This window comes from Micropterus dolomieu, linkage group LG21 (assembly GCF_021292245.1).
Source record: "Micropterus dolomieu isolate WLL.071019.BEF.003 ecotype Adirondacks linkage group LG21, ASM2129224v1, whole genome shotgun sequence".
Taxonomy (NCBI): Eukaryota; Metazoa; Chordata; class Actinopteri; order Centrarchiformes; family Centrarchidae; genus Micropterus; species Micropterus dolomieu.
This window is the reverse complement of record NC_060170.1, coordinates 26,765,513-26,788,436: the sequence shown is the minus strand read 5'-3', so window position 1 is coordinate 26,788,436 and position 22,924 is coordinate 26,765,513. Positions and strand designations below refer to the sequence as shown.

Here is a 22,924-nt window from a genome sequence, read left to right as displayed (position 1 = left end):
TATAGTTCATTTGTTTAGAGATGCCAGAAGGCTTTCATTTTACAGTATCACGTCTATCTTTTGCCTCGGCTGAGTCTCTGGTATTTGTATTGTAGTTGTGAGCATATTCTGTATCAATAAGGAGATTGTGAACTGTGAAGAGTCAGGCTTATTTGTCTAGACACTGATGGAGTCTCAGTGAACTGGGAATAACCAGTTGCTATACAGTCAGACAGCATACATGCACAACACTTTGCCCTAGTGACTCGCAGCTATTGATAGAACACACACACAAACACACACGCACTATTGACTCTACCCTCTCAACTCTGCTGTTCTGAACTCCTTTTTGTTTGTGTGGGAAGCTGCATTTACATAAGAGGCTTATGTCAACCACCACATAGTTTCCCCCCTTATTCCAATGAAAAACAAAAAGGACAAAAGCTATTGTCTTGTTAAGTAATGATTTTTGGATTTCTCCAGACTAGTTTATGCTGTTCTGGAGGTGGTTAGGGGGTTGTGGTGATGGGTTGAGTCTGGGCAAAGGTTTTTTGGGGGTTGGGGTTGGTAACACAGTACACAACAATGAGAGCAGATGAATGCTGAGGTTGACGGCTGTAGGGTTTATGATATGGGTGTTTGTTTATGTAAATTGGGAGCAACAATATGACCTTGTAGGTTTGATGTGTGATTGACAGAAAGAGGGTGGATAAGAGATGCAGCAGTGAGCTGTGGTTTTCGCCATCAGTGGCATCAGACTACACACATGAACTTGTGCATGTTCACAAAGACACACAACACAAGCACTGTATCAATAAACATTAATTAGATATAGTATCTCTAAACACACACTGCTCTTGTAGGTTAAGGGCTTTCCATGTAGGCAAAAACACTTGTTTATTTGTTGCTTTGTATGTATATATTGTCTGTATATGAAGATCTTTATTTTCCATAGTTTTCAATTACATTTCAATGTCTCTTAATGTGTTTGTAAAAATTCTGTTACTGAATAGGAAACGCTACAACTTGCATGTAGCCTACCATTGTTATGTTGTACAGTATCTGTATCCATGAGAGTTTGTGTGTTTGTGTTTCTGACTGTGTGCACATGACTTTGTCTCTGTCATTTTTACTTTGTGTTGTACGGTATGTATCATGGTATCTTGGGGCTTGAGAGCTACACCAGCTCTGGTTTCATCGGTTGTGGACCACTGAAGCACATAGTTGCTGTTCTTTGTGACTTGCTCTCTGTGCTGTAGGCTTTCTTATTTCTTCTCTCATGGAGCATCATTCTGTGAGAGGATGTGGAACGATAGATAGATGAATGCATAGCAATAGGAAGGCTGACGGTAGAGGTGAGAGACGAGTGCAAAGGTCAAAAAGGTCAGACGAGAGACCAAGCAGAATCAGAGTTCTGCTGTCTCATCCCGCTGAATGGTGTAAGATTTGAATTCTTTTGTGCGGTGCAATTTGAGTGGATGAATAGACTTTAATCCTCAGCCCGTTGAAATTCAAAGCCAAAGCATTTGCTTACATTTCCAGAAGTGTCAACACGTTTAAACAACAGCATGTTTCTAAAATTAAATTCTAAACATTCTGAGGCTTGTGACATATTAGCACCCACCAATCCAATAGTTGTGCTATCTGCATGATTTCCATACTCATTAACAAACTCTTGCCAGACATAAGCATAACCAATCAGCTTTAGTATGCCTCTTTGGCTGTTCTGATGATGTTAACCCTGTGTTATCTAATATTTATCTGTACTATAGCGGTTGCATAAACATTTTTATTTCTCTTTCTCTTTTTTTTCTTTTTCCTGTGTTGCAACTGTCAGCAAGTGGTGGAGGACCTGCTGGAGGACGAGGATGAGGATTTTGACAAAGATGACAAGGTAATTATGTCTTGCCAGGGATGCACTCACACAAACACAAACACACACACTGCCTCAGGAGGGGTTGACACCGGAAACACAAACAAACGAACAAAATGACTCCGTCTTCCCCTCCCATCTCCTCCCCTGTTCAGTTATTCTCACTGCCTGAGGCACAAACACATGTACAAAGATTGTATAACCTTTTAACCTTTTGAAATGTTTTCTCTGTAGGTATATACACGGCACATTCCTCACCTTTCTTCCTTGTGGTTCGCTTTGCTTTGGTCTTTTACTGCAGTTTGGTACACTTTCCTTATTTCTGCCTTGGCATAACACTATGTCGAATCTATGTTACTAACATTGTGCTTCAGCCCTGCTTCCTGAGAACATGCACCCATATAAAGTGCTTAGTTAGCTATTTAGGTCCATTCACCGCTCCTTTATGTCCCAGTAAAACAGCATCTGGGCTTGTCCAGACACTATCAGGTAACAACAGGTGGCTGCTTTACTGCCTCCGCTCGTTTACACTGTAGGAACAGCTACTGAAATAAATGCCACTGGATAGGATACAGTACCTTGTCAATGTTCCACTTGGGAATGGTAATTGAAATGGTACAGCTCTTTATCCACCCACTGTGTTTTTTTGGGGGGGTTTTTTTGTGAGGCTCACTTGAAATGAAAACTATTTTCTGTTTGAGTCTGATGAGACTCGAGCTGTGCTAAACAAGGCCAAGAAACAAAAACTTGAGCTTTTAAGTTAAGTCCAAATCTTTTACTGTGAAAACCGTGAACTACCTCAACTGAACAATCTGGAATCTGAAATTACTTGAGCTGATACTCGATGCCTTACAGCCACACTCCAGCAATATAAAGGTTAGTAGGCTAAGATGTGGTAAATTGCATTGGTCTGTTTTGGTAATCTTTCTGGAGGAAAACTCTGGCTGTTTGTAATGGTAATTGTAAAGGCCTTTGACCAGGCAATTTGATATCTGAAAATGATTTTGCCTGAGGACACTCTGCTGAATTTACTCATGCAACTGCAACCTTGCTAGAACCTCTCCCATTTGTGAAGGGTCGTAAGTGCAAGACTGCAACAAAAGGGTTAAGAAAATACATTTATAGTGCAGATGGTCAAATAGTCATCCCACCAGTAAGTCGGCCAGTCAGGCAATCAGTCAGCCAGGCAGGCAGTTGGTCGATGAGCACACAAAGATACGTGAGCATTACATCCTCTCCCACAGCGACGCAGAAGCAAAGTTTCATGGCTGTGAAGTTCCGAGGCTGAAATGTACAGGGGGGCACTGACTGAAGATATGCACCAGGCAACCTTGAACCTTTTTTCTTTTTTTCTACCGCTTCTTTACGTCTGTCCTCCATCATTGCATTTCCTACGTCCTCTCAGGGAAAAAATAAAAAATACAGGCATTTGAAAAGCTGCAGATTATATGAAATACATTTTGGACTTTCATATTGAAATGAGGTGCAGCAGCAGCTTCTGTGGCCTCTGTCAGATTTGGTGCCAAACTGATTATTCCACATAAGAGGGCCTTGCTCTCTGTGCTCACACAGGGCTGGGATGCTGGATAGCACAGCCACCACAAAGGCTACAATTTACCAACTCTGGCTTCATACATTTTGATCTATTGCTCCCCTCAACTGTTAGCATTTCATTTGAGCTGTAGGGAAGTTGAAAAGGGGGCATTTTTCTTTTTTCCTCGCCTACATGTCTCTACCCTCCCACTCTCCTTCTACACTAACCCTCAATCGTCCCCTTCCCTGCCTTTTTTCCCTTTCATTCTGATACACTCTCTCTCCCTCTTTTCGCTTTGCTCTCTCTCCAGCCTGGTTAAGTGCAGAACAAATGGAGTTTCAAGGCTTAACAAATTTGTCTTTTACTTTGGATATGAGGTCTTTTACATTGTATATGAGGTACGGCTTCAGATGGTGTGAGTAAGTATGAAGGACGGGTCAAAGGAGGCCTCTTTTTATGGCACAGGCCTATAAGGGAGAAAGGGAAGGAGAGAGAGAGAGAGAGCAACAGAGAGAGAGTAGAGGGGAAAAAAGATTAATAAATATGCCAAGGCCTCATTTTAATTGAACTTGAAGCATATGTTGCAAGTATGTACAATCCGTCCCAGATGTTTACTCCGGCCATGTGCACAGCTCTTCCCAGTGCACCACAAGGCAGCTATTAGCTGGATAACCTTTGCTCCAGAGGCTAAATGGGGTATTACATGGCCAAAAAGTAGAGCACCTGTTTTTCATTGCATAGAAGACCCCTTGCAGGCTTCTTGCCTTGGATCACCACATGTGTTTTGACTTAACAGATTGTTGGGTAGACGTGAAAAGTGTCTTTCTTGTGAGCAAGCACTGATATTGGTCACTTAATCTCAATGAAAGTCCAGAATCTAGACTAATTGATGGGGACGGCTCAGTTGTTAAAGCCAAGCAGGCAGACTCATGACGGGAGAAAGAATGTTAGACATGAACTATATTTTTTTTCTGCTTCTCCCCTTCTCTCCCTCCACACTGTGTGTTTGTGTTTGTGTGCGATGACCTCTATTTCAATAAAACTATTTTAAACATGTTGGGATGCTGCAGATGCACCTTTCTTCTCCTACAAATCACGTTAGTGATCCAATACATAGACGTATTGAAATTGTATTTTTGGAAATAACCCGTATCATTTATATTCTGCTTGAAATGGTGTCAGCATGGTACAATAAAGAACTTTTTATTTTGAATAGGTTTTCATAGATTCAAATAGTCCAAAAGAACCAACATGGCTTTATGCAGAACACTTTTCATTGAGAGTCTTGCATGTAGGATATTAGAATGTAATTTCATGATGGTGAAATGTGCTGCCACGTTATCATTATCTAACTCTTCACTAAGAATAGGCTTTAATTACAAGATAAATACACCGGCTTAATCAAATGCCTATCATTATGAACTCTGTTTCAGAGACCTAAAAGTAAACAGTAATCAATTGCTGAAGTTCACCTACTGCACAGTAATACTAGAAATTAAATTGATTGTGAAGTTGTGATCTTACTGTTGACATGTTATCCACTTAGCCACCCATTTGCCATGTTGTTCTCCATCATCTTCCTAATAACACTGACTTTATTTTACTGGAATATCATTGGAGATTATCACTGGCAGTCACTTGCTTTGTTTTTTAAAACAATCTGTAGAGAGTTTTAACCCAGACAGACAGGAGCACAGGTGTAATTAATAACGTAAACGGTGGCCCCATTCAATTAAAGTGGCCCCGTAAGCCATGCCACTGAGCAGTGAATAGCGGCACAAAACATCTAGTCAATGACATGGACAAGTATTCACATACACAAGTCTAATCTATGACTTCTTGCCACCTCAACCATCCCTACACCACTAAGACAAAGCAAATGCATGTTTTTCTTTTAATTCTATATTACTTATTTTAAAAATGTGTCCTTTCATTTTATGGACCTTTTCAGTACAGCTTGAAGTAACATTGTGAGACTTGGACAGTGTGAGATAGCAGAAACATGCTACTCATTCCTTTATTTACAGGCTACTGCAGGTACCTGTGTGTGTGTGTGTGTGTGTGTGTGTGTGTGTGTGAGTGTGAGTGCGCAATGTAGCCTGTAGTGATGTCTCTTCTCACCGGTGGGCTCACTGTCCAGAGCTGGCATGAGGCAATCACCTTTAGGCTCTGCATGGGTGCGAATGTTTGTGCGCGTAAATGTGTTTGTGTATTTGTGTGAGCGTCTCGCTTATGTGAGTGTAGTGGCTCAGCCTCCTCCCAGAGGGGGGGCTTACTGGAAAAAGGGAGAGAGTGTGAGAGAAAGAGAGAGACTGAAGGAGTGAGGAGATTACCCTCACACGGTTGACTGGTCACTGAAGCGCTCGTGCTCTGCTCAGCTAGGCTCCACTAGCCTCAGGAGGACCTGACACAGATAAGATACACACTGCAATCATGTTCTGCTCACGGGCTTACTGCTTGGTGCTCTCCCTCTCTTTCTCTCTCTATGTCTATCTGTCTATATCTCGCTCACACACACACACACACACAGACATACAACGTGCACTTTCGATCTTTTCCTCTTCCGTTTCTTTTTCTTCTTCCCTCCCTCATGTGCAAAGTTGATGGTAAATATAGAGTAGACTTCATTCATTAGCTTGAACACATTGATCTGTAAAATCAGAATTATACTGAAATGAAAAGACCTTTTTAATCTTACTTATGGACCGCTTCCCTAAGGAATTCCATATTAACCAGCAGTGAAATCTGTTTTCATCCAAGAGTGGGGTCACTGCTGTATTCTCATTGTTGTTTTTGACCTACTGAGGCACCAGCTGATTTTAGTTAAGCCTTGGGATTAAAATACAATTTTGAATGATTTAGGACTGTATGACTCATGTACAACTTGCATGACACAAAATGAATAGGGGTCCAAAAAGGTTATAGAAAGTAGGGATGCATGTTTTATGAGTGCTATGTCGTATTTTTCTTCTCTTTTGAAAGTCTTATTAATGATGAGTCCACTGAGCATACACGATCCTCTGTTTCTTCATTCCTTCTGCCACACAGCCGTCTACCTACACCACAGCATCCCTTTATCCTTCTCATCTATAGTGCTGAGACAGCCGTTCTACCCTCTGCTGCTTTCTCTGCTGTAGCCATGACTCATGCACATTCATGTACACTTGTGCACACACACACACACACACACACACACACAAAATCGTGCACATGTGTGTGTTTATTGTGTGAGTATATAACTCCTGGTGAATAGGTAGTATCAGCACATATATCCACTTCTCAACCTGCAGGCCACACATCCATTTTCAGCTACTGATTTTAACGTACAGTCACCCTATGTTTCTCTTTTTGTATCTGTCTGTCTCATCTTTCTCTCCCCATCTCTGTCTCAGCTACTACCTCTTCATCTATGTATCATTAAGCACATGCCTAGACTCTCTCTGCTTTATGTAATGTTATATAAGGCACACACTTTGTCTCAGTGTAAATATGGTTCAAAACTGTGCTTTCCGACTTATCTCCAGATAGCATAAGGAGCTCTGCAGCACCTTCCCATGCCCCAGTACTCCCCTCTCAGTCCCAGTCACGGCGCTGTGCTGATCGTTCAGATAACGACATGGCATAATGTAATTGGACTAAAGAGAGCACTGGGAATTATATCAATGCTGTGGGAAAAAAGTGTGACTGAAATGTTTGTTCTGGGGAGGCTATTGAGCTTGTGATGCAGTGGGGTTGTCCTCAGGTATCAGGGGGGCTTTCGGCTGCTGAGGAGAATGGGAGAGAGAGCGAGACAGAGGGAGAGAGGGGAAGAGAAAAAAGTTTGAATGTCTGTGTTCTTTTCTTCTCGCCGCCTGTGAAGGATGAAAAGCGTCACGCTGTAAAAGATGCTTTTGACTTTTCCGCTTCATTTTTCTTCCCATCTCACTGTCTTTTTTTCCCCGTTGTTCAGTAGAGACGCTGGTAGGAACTGCATTTTAATCATGTTTTGCTAATAGAGGGAGGAATGAAAACAAAAAGGAGGGTGAAAGAGCCACGGAGGGGTATTGTGTCTCTATGCAAAATATACTGCATTGTTAGTTTGTTTTTCCTCTTTGTCACACACATACATCAGGTAGATCATCTCTCACTATCTCTGTTCCCCCTAGATACATATATCTTGCTTTGTCTTGCTTTCTCTCATTTCTCCTTCATTCTCTGCCCCTACGCTGTTCTCTTAACACTTTTTCTTCAACTCTGGGCTTTGTTAATTAAATAAAGTTTCATTTCATCTCAATTTTGTGTTGTGTTTTTTTGTAGTTTTGGACAGTATACCTATAGGTTAACAATTGACATTATACTCACCACTGTTATTGTACAGATTATAGAGATGGGTGCTCCTCTGGATACACCTTTGTAACAGTTATATGGACCCAAAAAAATGCAGAACCTCAGTTTTAACCCAATAATGAAATGCTATTTTGAAATTCAAAGGTGAGTACCGACTTTTTTTTAAATTCTGACTGTCCTCTGCATTGCAAGGCTGAAGCTGTCTCCAGTACAGTGCTTATGTTTACAATCTCTGCAGTGCAATTGGTGAGAACAATGTTATTCTTAAGTACATGCTACAGCCTAGTTATGTTGGCCAAAACATCAAATATAAGACCTCAGTTGTAAAACAGTAACATTTTTTAACTTAATTTCTTTGGGTTGTAAAGAGAAAATCTCACTGTAATCTATCCACAAGGACCCTAAACCAGGCCCCTGGGAGGACAGCTGTGATAAAAACCATATCCTCGAGGATATGTTGGCTTCCTGGCACTTTGAGTGGATACGAGCGATGGTGGTAAGTGGGCATGTGTGTGGCTCTGGCACTTAACTTCTGATGATGTGTGTTGCTGTCTTCCGGTTTCTTATTTAGCTCATCGTCTGTCCAGCGGCCTCTGTCTGCCGCCCTGTCAGGGTTTGTGTACAGTACCTGTCCCCTGTCCGCGTCTCAATCAACACCCACACACTGCACGTTCAGCCCGCAACCCAACCCCAGCTCGAGATCTCCGCCTGTGCCTGCTCTTTAAGGTGATGGGGGAGTTAATGGAGCTCCAGCATGGAAGGCTGCTCCCGTCTTTTTGTGTGACTTCCCTGTAGCACTGTAGACCTGTCACACTGCAAGGTGTGACAGCTGTAGATTGAGGTGCAACGGTGTGTTAACTATGTTTTGCTGGTGGGGCTTGTGGTTCTGGGGTACTAAAGGGTGACATTGGGAGTGACTCGAGTGTATTCGTACCTGTTAGGGGTATAATCTGTGCAGTGACAGGAAATAAAACCCCTCACAGAGAGGTTTAGTGTCTTTTTTTTGTTAATTACATTCCTCTCACAAATGATTGTTTTCACACCTTATGACCCCTAAGTCACTGATAATAAGCACCTTACAAACACATTTAATAAGTAAATCTAATAAGTTTCAGAGCCCTGAGAGTGTTTGTGTGTGCGGCTGTGGTTGATTTTGAATGCGCTTGTGAGTGCTTTTTCTTAAAAGTTGCTACAGAAACAGCAAAACTATTTCATATTGCTGGAGCAAATCCCAGTGCTCATTATGCCTAATGCAGCAATGTCTACTCCCCCAACTGTTATTGTTCTGAATCACATACACAAGCGGCTGAACCAACTGAACTTTTTGACTGATGAACTATGCATCAAAGGATTACGACGAGCACTCGTTGCACTGTAGGTGAGGAATTCATATGTGTTCTCTTCCACCCAAAGAAACTCTCTTCGAGACTCTCACCAAATAGGATGTTGAAGATGGCACACACTCAGCCCTCCCGGTCTCTCATTGGACAGAATGTGGAGCACAACACTTGACAGCAGTGTCGTCTGAATTTGAAAGTCAGACATGTTAGAAGGCAGCCGCCACCTTTTCTTTTAACAAGAGTCATAAATCTGTAATGAGCACAGAGAGGATGCATATTTTATTTACTTTTTTGAAGACGTGATCCCTTCACTTCATAGCAATGCACTCTCACTCTGTGTTTTTTTTTTCTTCCAAAACAAAGTTTAAAACAGTGGATGTTACAGCTGTTTCTATTGCCCGTGTCTCTCTGAACATGAATATGTAATTAAAGGTAAGCTAAAGTTAGCAAGAGTTTTACAGACCCGAAAAATGATTTCATTAATAAAAAGAAAATGTATATTGCGTAGTTAAAATCTTAGTTAAATAGAAGAGACTCTTGTTGATACATAGCCACCTTAGAGAATCAAAGCCTTTTTTAACCTATTTGTCTTAATTTCTGTACCATAAAGAGCCCATTTGTACTCTCATCTTGGATTATAGCCAAAACAAATTAATCAGAGTTTAGATTGTGCAGTAGCATATGTTTTAAGCCAACACAGACAGAGACTTAGACAGGCAAACAAACTGACAGACAGACTGATAGACAGAGAGACAGATGGGGGGAGATGGGCTGGAGCAGCTAAACCAGGCCAACAGAGGACAAGAGTAATGTTGTCCCATTCATCACAAACTGCCAGGCTGGATCCTGGGAAGGACAGGGGAAGGAGAGAGCAGGAGCAGGGGAGCAGAGGTGACGCAAAGTGGGGGAGAATTGGGCAGGCTGCGGGTTCAGGGTGGGCGGGGGTCGGGTGGCGTTCAGCAGGAGGCGAGGAAGGGGAAGTGATCAAGAGCAGAAGTTGTGGGGTGGTAGTCATTTATGTGTGTGTCTGCGCACACCTGACCTTGAGTCTGATGGAGTGGCTAGTGTGGTGGAGGTGATGAGAGGCCCAAGGGAGAGATGGGTAAAGATGATCAGTTGAAAACAACCTCCTGCCACCCAGACACATTAGAGAGACACACACTCATAACACCAGAAACCTCTCTCTTTAGGATAGGAAGCAGAGGTCAAACTGAAAATAAGTCACCACCACCTCTTTCTTTTATACCCTCTTTCTCCCTCTATCCCTCTATTTTACATTATGTGTATATTTATCCTCGCTATGGGACTAGGCTGGATGAAGAGACTAATTAGTACTAGAGAGCATTGTGTCTGCCTAGTCCACCTTCAGCTGACAGTCTTAACTGGAGTTTGACTTTGGTTTTGTGGGAGCAACCCTCACACAGATTCTCAAAGAAAATACATACACACACACTCCATTTGGGCCTATGGGAGTGGGACGCCCCTTCACATCTTAACGTGGCCTTTGTGTGTGCGAGACGCTTGATGAGGGCCAGGAGGACGTGCAGTGCATCTCAAAACCCTAGTTAAATAGATATTTATGTGTTTAGGAGAAAAAGAGAGGGAGGGAAATATAGATGTATTCCCCACATTTGCTCATGGATTAGTTGTTATGAGATAAATTATTTAATAAAACCGCAGCCTCAAAAAAAGAAAAAAGAGAACATCTGCTTCTTTTATGTGGCGCTGGCAAGGTGCCAGGTTGCATGGTGGTATCTGAGGCTGGTCGCAGGGCCTTTGTCTCGTCTTGTTGTCATTTCCTGACAGAGGGGATGTTCTTCTAGACCACTGGATTCACAAGTTTTTTTTTCTCCTCATTCCCAGTGGATAAAATCTGTTACTCGTGGCTCCCCATTGGAGTTGGTAATACTTTGAATAGATGCCGTTGAAACATTTTTGTTTTTCATTTTAAGGGCAGTGATTGGCTTACATAATGTGCCTCTGTTAAATGGTGAACATGAGAGATCAGAAGTACTCCATGCTGCATTTGATTCCTTGCCAAAATGTCCATATAAGAAATGATTTTATATTTTTATATTTGCCTGAATAAAGTTTAATGAACAAGTGAAAAATTATGACTTATAATTATGACTAGTTTACAAAGCAGTTTTTCATGAAATCATGCAAAACAACTTGTTCATTTCTCATCGAGCTAATTTAAAAGAATACAGTAATGCAAGTTATGAATCTTTGATCTTACAAACATGAAACAATATGTAACTGCTTTAACTTTTACTCATGTTTTAAACCAAACAAAATACTACTAGATGGTTCTGAATGTCACCAGAGTATGCAAATGAATCAATGAAGGCCTCCTCTCCAACCAGTGAACATTGTTGCATATTCATCAATCACTGTATTATTTTTATATTTATTTAATTGCAGTAAGTCAAAAATTCAGCACAGCCAAATATCACGTTTATGGATACAAAAATCATTATTATATTTTATTCATATTATATTTTTCAAAGAGATGGCACCACATCAAATTTAAAGTATGCAGTAGATGCTAATTGTATGTGCTTGTTTATTATTCTGTCATCCCTAATTCTTGCCCAGGCTTTGGAAATTGAATTTCTGTCTCCCCTAAAGCATTCCTCAACTTTCAGTGGGGTTTTTTTTGTCTTTTTTCCTAGGGTGGAAATGGGAAGGATGCCGACTCTCCCTCTGCAGTTACAAAATCAACAAGACCGCTTTCAGATGCCCTCTGGGAGGCACATATTAGCATCCTGTCACGTTTTATATGACATTTCAATTTTTACTGTGCTGCCAGAGAGAGAGAGAGGCAAAAAGAAAAACAAAGAAAAACAGGTGCAATTTTAGTACAGCAGCAATGAGCAGCAGCCACTTGTGGTTCAGACTCATTTTGTGGTGTGATAGGATATATGCTGCTACATTATAACGGTTAGGTTTATCATTTTTATGGCGTAACCCAGCAGGGAGCACAATGTGATCGGAGGTTAAAATAGTCTCAAATGGCTCTCTCTATTTCCACCCAGTAGATATAGGACAGATATTTGAGTCCATCGTTATAGGCTAAGTCCTCAGTGACCTCTCTCTTGTTTAGCTCTAGGCCTTGGGTCAGTGAAGAACAAACTGTCTTTGCAAAGTTAACAACTGCTCACTTGGCACTTTTGCATTTAGATGTACTCTGCCATGATGCTATCTCTATGAAGGAGAAATGGAGCAGTCAAGTACACAGAGGCATTGTGCATCTTTCCTTTGTTAAATATTTAATCAAGTGTTTCAAGGAGTTTACCACATTTGTTTACCACAATTTACCAGCAAGTGCAATGTGGTTAGCCTGACTTGGCTGTATGTGTGTGTATGTGTCCCTGGGCTCTCTCTGGTGTCACTGAGGGTTGTTTCTCCTTAACGCATGCAAACAGCTCGCATCACTTTAACGAGCCTTCCCGCCTCTGTCTTCCCTGATGGGAGCACTCCCGTGATGCAGCCTGCTCCACACAGGGTTGCTCAGTGCTGAACTGATGGGTGCTTGGCTGAGATTTCATACCAGACTCCACACATCCAAACAATGATGCAAACTTTGGACATAACCACAAAAGATGCATTTATTCTCTTTAAACGGCAATTAAAACAACTCGCTGCCAACAAAAGACACCGACTCACTAAATATTTCTGCTGCGAACCTGATGAGAGTTAATTGATGTCAAAGAGTTTCTTCTGCACATAGAAACATTTCATTTATGGCATAAACACATTGTCTCAGTTTTTCATTTAATACACAGTATGCAGTTCTTCTGACTTTACCCTGAACTCACAGCACACTCTTGAGTGGCCCTGACCCTTTGCTATAGATAGGCCATCACATAAGAAAAGATAAAGAGAATGAATAATAAAGATAAAGATCTTTTGTATTCATATTAAATACTGTAGACAAACAAAGTATGCATTTCAGAGACACAAATTACCGATGTTGTGCATTAGCAGAGTACTTATGGTCATGGGCATTCAAAAAATAAATTAAAAGGGTATGTAATCTCTTTTATATATTCTGTCATCCCACAACTGGGGATTCTAAATTGTATTCAGTGTTTTAATATCCTTGCATATGTTTTGTTTTCATTTAATGTTACTGCTCCTACTGTACTGGATATGCAATCATTTTTAATCCTTTGTGTGAAGCATTTGGTTATATTGAATGTAGTTATACCAGAAAGCAAGCTGTAGATCTTTAGGATTAATCTCAGGATCAGATTTTCTTTATTTCTTAATGGTGTGGCTGCTTAGTGTTATATGTACTATACTATACTTCATATACAGGCAAACATGATATGTGTACCTGACAGAAAAATATATAACACATCTGCATAGATCCAGGCCTGTCTTACAGTAGATGAAACGTCAAAAATTAATGTTCTGTTATCTGACTGCAATTTGTATTACACAGCCTGAACTGGCAGTTACTGTAACATGTCAGCGTAACACGTTGCAGATTAACCTACAGTTGCAGTCTTTTAAAATGCACGATGCTAAACTCATTAGGCATGCTTATTACACTATTTGTCTGAATGATTCAAGCAATGCATCATCATCCTTCAGAAACACTGTTGTCGGAGGTGCTGGGATTTGTTGCATACTTTGAGCATTAAAATTACTTGCAACTGTAGCCAAGTCAAAGCGAGAGGCCTTACAGATTTCATTTTATTAGCCTTGCCTTCAGGTCTCCAAACAAACCCACTTAGTCTCCTGGACAGTCATAGGAAGAGACAGATGGAAATACTGGCCCTGATTCTCCTGTGAAGACCCTGCTCCTCCTCCTGAGTGAGAATAGAAGCTGGTCAGGACTGGAAAACCATGTTCTCATCACATATCACATGTGAGCTAGTTGTTGACACACATTCCTCACAAATCCACAGAAAGTAGAGTACATTTCATTTACATAGCCCAATATCACAATTCACAAATATGCCTCAAGGGGCTTTGCAATCTGTACAGCATGCGGCAGACACCCTGTACTTACAGACCTTTTGAAAGCATAACAAAACAGTCCTTACTTTAACTTATTATATTAGTGTGCCTTAGAAAGCTCACCTCCCTGATTCAAATATTTCATCATTTTGTTAAATATCTAAGTCAACAGAAAGCTTTTCTTTAGCCTTGACTGTGATGTGTGAATGCCATGTCTCTCTCCTCATCTTTCTGTATCAGTTCTCTCTCTATCAGCGATGACATTGCGGTCTAAGACAAACTTGCTCAGCAGAGAAAGAAACTGCTTTTAAAAGTCAAGGGCCCTCATCGTCTAATCTGTGTCAGGATATAATATTGTTTGTAGAGTCACACAGCAAGACCAGGTGTACAGATCAACCTTATCTAATAGCTGTAGGGGTGTGTGTGTGTGTGTGTGTGTGCATATTAGGTTCCATTATAAGAACAGGTTGCCTGGCTCCATATGCGCGCAGTGTGCGGGGAAGCTGGGAAAACAAGGTTCTCCGTGGCCCTCTGTGTTATTGCTACCTCCCACCTCCCCGAGCCGTGTTTGAAGACAGGAAATACGAGTCAGACCGCAGTCCGAGGGGCATGTGGCAATGGTTTATACTCTGATGACCTCTGACCTATCCTCTCCACCCCCGCTCGCTCTCTCACACCACTCCCCTGGCCCTCAAACGTTCTCCCCTGAGTCTGGGCCCGAAAATAAAACGGCCTGACCCGGCCCAGCCTGGCTCGGCTCAGCCTAACCCAGCCCAACACAATAGACCCCGCGTTCTGAGATTTGTTTGAGCGAGCAATGAAAAACAGATGGACTCTGAGGACAGGACTGAGAGGAGGAGGACTGAGCGAGGAAGAAAGAAAGGGAGTCTTGTAAAATATTTGCGAAGAAAAATAACCCAGGGACGATGTCTAATTATATCTATTTGTCTTGTGTGGTTTTGCTGGGGAGGCCATGTGGTCTCACTGACTGCTCCATGGTTCATTTTTCACATTATCTGATCCTGGATGCAGAGTAAAAAGAAGAAGGTGGGTTTCGGGGCAGTGGGGTGGGTGGTGGGGGTCTCAATGGGAGGGTTGTGGTGAGGTGGGGGGGCTGGCTTCAAGGAGTGAAATGTGGTGAAGGCCTCTGGGGTCCTGGAGGTTTCTGACCGCTTCACTGTCTTTGGGTATAATGATAAGGATTACTCAGTTTCACTTCTCTAATCTAACAATCCTTCCATCTTCATCAATAACACTGAAAGATAAATATACCATGTTTTTGCTTAAACTATTTTACATATGCTTAATCTTTTTTTTTTCTTGTAAATTTTGCGGTCAATTAAATTAGGTTCTTCAAACAGCTGGGTAATATCCTTACTTTCCCCAGATTTATAAAATCCAGATTCTTTCTTTCTTAGGTTTCTGGTATCGTAAAATCAGTTCGTTAACAAATACTTTGAACAATAGGGGAAAAGAGCTCATCAGTTCATCCACTGAGAGACTACCAGCACCAATACATTTTTGTCACTATATTTGCAAGAAAATGTTTTTTTGAGCTGTCTGAATGCTGGTGTGGTAACGCACTGGAACGGAGTGATCTTATAATAAAAGGCTTTGTGCAAATTCCTTGTTATTGCCATATTGTAAAGTGACCATCAACTGGACACTCTTGTAACTTTTTTCTGGTAATAGTGCTCCACTTCTTGTTATGCCCCTCTTTTGTCTCTAAAGCATGCCCACCAGTCACACTGAGCCACAACCAGTCTGCGTGTTGATGTCCTCACTCAGCCAACGGCTCTCGATCACTCTCTGTCACCTCATTCTGTCCAGATCCATCCTGTCCCTGCCTGTCAGTCAGTCAGCAGGCAGCTCGTTGACTGTTGCATGACTTCTTAAATTCTTCACTTTGTTTCAATAAGGGGGTGGGGGGCATAGATTTTAGATTGCTTGCCTAGTTTGTGGTTTCTGCCCCCCCCCTCCTCACAATATTCTCAAGTTTTCAACCATCAAAAGTTGAAAAGGAAGAGCTCTTCATGGTGGGTGACAGCGTTAATGAGGATGATAATGATGTCACGGCTGGTGACATCATCACAGTGTGCCAGCCAGCAGAACAAAAGAGGGCTCTGCCCGGTCTTCCTAGCTGTCTTGGCAGCTGCAGCAGCAGAGAGAAAGAGCGAGAAAGAACGTCCAAAGATTGATGTATCCATTTGGCTTTGAGTTTAATTCTGCCTTTCTATTCACATATTCAAATTTTCCTGTGTGAGCTTTTGTAAGGAGGAAAACATTTTGATTTGTTCTGCCGACTTTATATCTCTATTACTGACTGGAATGAAAGCACTCCGTCAGTTCATGCAGGATATCCGGTGATTTGGCTCCCCACTCCAAATCTTTGACGCTATTTAAAATGTATTGTTTTCACAAAGATGCCTGTTCCCAGCCTCTCTCTTCTCTCTCCTCTTTCTGTCTCCTCCCCTCTCTTCACTGTCTTTCTCCATCTCTTCCTCCTCCCTCACCCACGCTTTCTTTCCCCCTTGCCTACATCTCTATCTGTCCTCTTGCAGGACTCTGAGAGAAAGGGCTTCATGAACAAGCTTTATGCCATTCAGGACGTGTGCATCAGCGTGCAGAATGCACTGGATGAAGTGGCCTCCTATGGCGAGAGGATAAAGAAGTGAGTCTTAAGCCTGCTCTTCGGCACCCGGCCCGCTCTGCTCTGCTCCGCACGTCCCAGTGTGTGTTTTTTTTTCTGCAGTGCCAGGTTGCCCCTCTTCCCCTTTTCAGCCTAACTGAGTATACCTCAGAGCTGCTCTCAGGAAGCACTGCCAGCATGACACCCAACCTTGAGAGACAAACGCACATCCTGTCCGTCTTTATGTATTTCACCATCTCACTTAACCCTGTGTGACCTGTTAACTGAATCATCTACATACAGATTAAACACACATCACTGCACATGCACACACACACACCTACACAACCATGTATTAACTGTACACTCATGCTTATACAGGTGCCCTCACTTTCACACAAATACATACAAAGCAAAGGGAATTTTGTTATTAAAAAGTTTGCAGGTAAAAACATTTTAAATCACACCTGACAGACACACCTGTGACCTGTGTTTCTGTAAAGTTGAGAGCATTTACCTGATTATAAAGTGTGAATTGAATTGTGTCATAGCCCATTTTCACCCTGTGAAGCTGACCTGTGAGACTTTGGGTGAAGTTATTTCCTTCTGCACAGTTCCAGTGAGTGGTGAATTTGTAGTGCAGGGGCATCCAGATCAGCTTGTTTGGGGGGAAAAAATATTAAAATGCCCTCTCTGACTCCTCTGTTTACTCTTTTTAAAAATGTTTGGCTGGATGGAGCTTTGCCATGTCTCCTAATGTTTACAGTCTCTTTTTCCTCTATTTGCAGCACATTCAACTGGACTGTGCCTTTCTTAAGCTGGCTGGCAATTGTGGCTCTCGGAGTGGCCACCACCATCATCTACTTCATCCCTCTTAGATACATTGTGCTAGCCTGGGGTGAGCTAATGTCAACATTTTGTAATATTTATTTACATTTCCATGTACTGTGAATGCAAGTAAATCAATTTAGATGGTATAATTTAATGTAAATACAGGTAAACCTGTCGCAGAGCATTGCAGTTTCTATGTTCCATGCTGCTTTTTATGGATTGTAGAATATGAGTGTAATGCAAAGAGAGTACAGCAACCATAAAGTCTTAGACAACTTGGACGACATACAGGATGTGCTGATGTCCACCTCTCTTTCCCAACTCTTCCCACCTGCCCCGTTTCACTCTCTACAGGGGTAAATAAATTCACCAAGAAGCTGCGAGACCCTTACACCATTGATAACAATGAGCTGCTGGATTTTCTGTCCAGAGTGCCCTCAGATGTACAAGTGGTGAGTGAATTTTCTACTTATCATTGTCTCATTGTTTATATCTTTTTGACAACTCATCTGTCAGTTGGGCATGGGCAAGGGTAATGGCTTCTTTTATTATGTCTGTCTCTAACTCTGTCTGTTTTCTTTTTCCCCCTCCCCTCAGCCGTTAGCGCTTCACTGTTGCACTTTTCATGTAGGTTGAACTGACTATCCATTGTTTCAGCCACGACAACCTCTAATCTAATTGTTTCAAAATGGTTTCTGTGTTTTTCCTATTAATAGCTTCCTAGTCTAATTCAATTTCCACATACATAGCTGGAGCTGTGTAATAAGATAACAAGGTTAAGTGAGTTTAGTGGCCAGCATATAACTAGGTTGATTGACTCCATACACATACACTCACACACAATTACAGTTAGCTGTTGTTTCCTAGCTATGCTAGTAATTGGAACAGAGCATAAACCAACAGTTAACCAGCCTCATGCACTTTTGCTTCTATATTAACCGTGAGATCAGATTAACTTTGTGGCTGAAGACTACAGATGCTTTGTTAGGTAAAATATAGGTGTGTGTGTGCGTGTGTGTTTTAACTGTAACGTGCTGTGCTGCTCGGGACAAAGTGCAGTTTAAACTGTAATTAAGCGGCAGCTCATGAAAGTCGTTGTGTTATCCAGCACCGATGGTGTCCGCTGTGGCCGTTAAGCCCTGCTGTGCTGAGTTCAATACAAAAGCACATGAACGCACATATACACACATGCAGGCTGAGGCTGAACGACCCGGGGCCTCTGATACGACCAATCCGCTGCCACATCAGCACTGACACACTTCCTCTTTGATCGCTTGTTGCCCACAAGTTCTTTCATCTTTACAGGGTCATAATCCTTGCTCCCCTGCACACCCCTGCAACCTCCTGTGTTCTCCCCCTTGCAGTTTTACAGTTTCATAGTTTACTGGGGCCTGCTGCAGCAGTAGGCACAAGGCAGGTAGCCATCGACTTAAATGAGCCCAAGCTGTCCCCTCTGGTGAAGTGCAGCCACCTTACACACCTGGAGCCTGTAGGAACGGAGTGGTGAAGGGGCCCAGCCCCGGCAGGTCTGAGGCCTTTACAAGGCCCCTAATGAGGGCCTGCTGGCTAGGGGAGGTGGGGGCAGACATGCTGCTCTGGTCTGGTGCCCATGCTGCTGGAACTGTGCCTACTGTATAAGTAATACTGTAAGCGCTACTGTAACGGTTATTGCTGCAGCTGTTGGAATGGTAATTGTTGCCAGGTTTCATTGACAGTTTGGACGCTTACTGAGTAATGAGGGTGAAAGACCAAGGGAGGGGGGTAAGAATAGATTTCAGGGGAGGAGAGATGAGAATGGAAACAGAGAAACAGAAGGAGGAATGAGGACATAAAGTCTGATTATTGAGGACAGGGTAGTCTTGATTGTATCAATAAAATCAGGTGATTGAAATTTAGCTTCAATGTTCAGTCAGCTGACAAAGCTGATCACTTTCTCACTGAATCTAAAGGTTAATTTTCTGCAAAGACACCCTGCTTTGCCAACCAGAACGTTCTGCTCTGCGGTGCGTCCTGCTGCTGCCTGCGGTGGTGGGTTCACCTCATTGCCTGCCCCAGCCTTACTAGGTCAAAGCAGTCTGTGGGGATTAAGTCCTTTAGGCTCTTGGACGATGCACAGAGGTGCTGGGGTCCAAATGGAGCGTCCCCTCATGGGCACGTGTCCATGGCACCCCCTGGCATTGGTACAAAGGCCGACTATGCCCGATACCCTGGATGACTAATGAAGAGCTATTTCAGGGCCCCGATGTGACCTAACACATATATAATCACAGCAGTAGTGCATGTGAGGTGGGTTGGGGGTGTTTCTGTGTGGCGTTCCGCATCATTTGTAGGTGCTTCAGTACAGCCATAACTGATGAGGTTCTAATGACTTTATAAACAAAGGGCATCCACACTGGGCCGCAGTCCATCATAACTTATGTAGCTGTACAGCACCATAGTAACTGTGGAACAGCGTTTTCACTCTCTTAGTTTTCTCATCTTTCATTTTTCTTCATAGTGTACAAGTACATACAAGAAACTTTGCATTAAGTGGCAACAACACCTCTAACCAGTTGTACAGTTGACGGAAGGTACTTGAGTCTTGCAAGCCATGCTCTTTAAATCAGTGACACTGGGCCCCAAACAGCACTGTCAAACACCCTTTAAAAACGAAATCCCCAGTGGTTGATGGAAGCTGCAGCAGGCAGAGTTACCTTTTTACCACCTGAACAGTTTACTTAAATCATTATGTCCCTCTGTGAGCAGCAATGTTAAAGGCTTGCATGTTAGGTTGTGCATGTGTGCATGAAAGAGTCACTGTCCCTCTCTGGGCAACCGTTTCTTGTATCTGGTTTGGATCTTTTACCAGTGTAAGCTATCTTTACGGTCATTATCAGGGAATCCTTCATGTCCTCTTAAACGAGGCCAAACTGAGCACCTTTATAGTGCTAAGTATTCCCTACTTGGCGTTTGGGAGGTGTCAGTGTACTAGTATGTTTTACGACACCATTAGCCATGTGAGCTAGGGAGTGCATAAGTAGGGCCAAGGCAATTAGCATGCCAAGTGGTCCTTTATGATCGGTGTAAAGGAGCTGGATCAAACCCCCAGTACAAAAATAAGCATGAATTCCAATTTAGCACCTAATGAGCAGTGGGGAGTCGGGTTAATATTTTTAGACAACATTTATGTTGGGGATGAAACCTCACTGGACACACAGGGGTCAAAGGCAGGATAGTTAAAGGTTGAAACATTGCCAGATGCCATTACTTACTTCTACCAGAGGTCTCCCTCTCTCCTTCGCTTTGTCCTTCCCCACTTTTGTGACAAACATTTCACTACAAGTGGCCAATTAGTCAGTATTCAGTATGTGTCGAGCCACAGCAACTAATAGGCAAAACTTTCCTTACTTTGTCATTTTACTTTACTTTACTTACTTTGTCACCTTGACATGCCTTTTCTTTCCCAACAATAGACATGAGTGCTGAATCCTCCGATCTGCAGATGTGTGAACTATGCACAATAGTGTTTCCCTGGAAACATTTAATAACCCTTATGCTCCATTAAGCGTCACATGAGATGAAACCCGCTGAGTTTTGGGACTGGAAAACAGAATAACATAGTACCATTAAAATGTTGCTCCCTTGCCTTTTTGACTTCATTTATTTACTCGCCTATTTGCCTTTTTCTTGCTCACTGTCACCCACCTTGGTTTTGCCTCGTCTGTCTGCCCACACTGGCATCATCAAAACACTGTCAGAGGTTCAGTGTGAGAGGGAGAGAGAGAATGAGCGACAGTGAGAGAGGGAGAGAGGAGCAGGTCCCGGGATGCTTTGTGGGTAACACCGTTAAACGAAGCACGGTACATGGCGCCCCTTCAGCAGAGCACACTTCAAAGCCTGTTTTGCACTTGTACTGTCAACATTTGGGAGAGGAGAGGAGCGAGGGTGGAGCAGCCTTTGAGCAGCGCTGGGTCTTTACCCACTACCTCTCCTGTCGATGTTCCCTTTAAGCTCCCCACTCACGCTGCCAAATTGCTTATATGCTCGCCGCATTACCACACTTTTTACTTTCACCCAATTCCGGTTTCTTTTATTTTGCTAACGTCCCACTTTCTCCTCACCTCCTCTGCCTTTTCTTCTGTTTTTGACTTTTACTAGCTCTTGTTGTCTGCATGTGTTGGCGTGTGTGTGTGTGTGTGTTATTAGGTGAGGTGAGCAGGGGAGCCAAGGGTATAGCATCAGGCGGGCCTGTCACCTGTAAGTTGGAATTGAACCTGTGACGCATGAGCCCCATTTCTCTTGGCTGGCAGCTCTTCACAGAGAAATCTCTTGTTTGATTGAGATACTGTTTTTTTCCCCGGCACCCTTTCTTTTTGTCGATCCCCTTCGCTACTCTTCATGAGAAAAAAACTACTTTCAACTGACATGAAAACTTTACAAAGAGTTGTGTTTGGACAGGAATGTCAACAGGAATTAAATTGCCTGTTCCTTTTCGCTGCTGTAGGCGTTTGGCCATATAATGGGACCAATAACAGCCAGTGATCCCGTACAGTACCTGTCCTACTTTCGGATCCTTGCTTGAAGCAAACAATGAGTGAGAATTTGGTGCATATGGAGAAATATTTTGATAAAGGTGGATTTTTGTTTTTGTGAATTTGCTCGCAATGATTTGATTTTAACAGATATATGTCCATGTAACTACGCTACATTCAGATGTATTGTTACTCCTTCATTCATGGTTGAATTACATCGTTAACCATTCACCGCGCGCGCACACACACACGCACGCACGCACGCACACACACACACACACACACACACACACACACACACAAACACACACACACACACACACACACACACACACACAGATGGGGCCATATAAACCCCTCTCTGTCCCCTGGGCTTTTGCTCCGTTGTCTGCTTTAGTTGGCAGTGCTATAAAAGGATCCACACCCACATGAGAACAGTCATCTCCCAAGTGTCCACAGATCTGCCTCTTTCTCACCCAGTGTCTTCTTCACTCTCATTGTTTTCTCTCCTGTTCCCTTTGTTGGTTTGTCCCGCTCTCTGCCCTCCCTTCATCTTTTTGTCTATTTCTGTCCCTTCCTTCTCTTGCTTCCCATCATTACTTTTCTTTCCATGTTTTCTCCACCTGTATTATTTCCACATCACCTTTCAGACTTTCTCCTAATCTCTCTTCTCTCTCACTGTATCCAACTGACCGGTTGTGTTTGTACAGCTGTTTGGTAGGATGTTAGTTTGCCTTGTGGACAGTGAGGAGTGTCCAGATCTGAATCAGTGCAGTCTGGCTGCCTAGTGAGGCAGAGAGAGCAACACATGCTGACCTAACTACTCTGTTAGGACCTTAACGAGACATCGGTGACCACCACTGTGAGACAGAGAAACCGAATATACCCCACTCTATGTGTTTGTACAGTGTGTGGATTTATATGGGATTT

General features: G+C 42.7%; 1 protein-coding gene across 1 annotated transcript in view; it reads left to right on the top strand.

Annotated features, from left to right (window-relative positions):
• Positions 1-22,924, top strand: part of mctp1a (multiple C2 domains, transmembrane 1a) — an 81,006-nt gene that overhangs the window by 52,908 nt on the left and 5,174 nt on the right. The window contains exons 18-22 of the mRNA XM_046035005.1: positions 1,817-1,873; positions 8,110-8,208; positions 16,585-16,694; positions 17,441-17,550; positions 17,838-17,935. Of these exons, the coding sequence (XP_045890961.1) occupies positions 1,817-1,873; positions 8,110-8,208; positions 16,585-16,694; positions 17,441-17,550; positions 17,838-17,935 (474 nt within the window). The remainder of the gene's footprint in view (positions 1-1,816; positions 1,874-8,109; positions 8,209-16,584; positions 16,695-17,440; positions 17,551-17,837; positions 17,936-22,924) is intronic.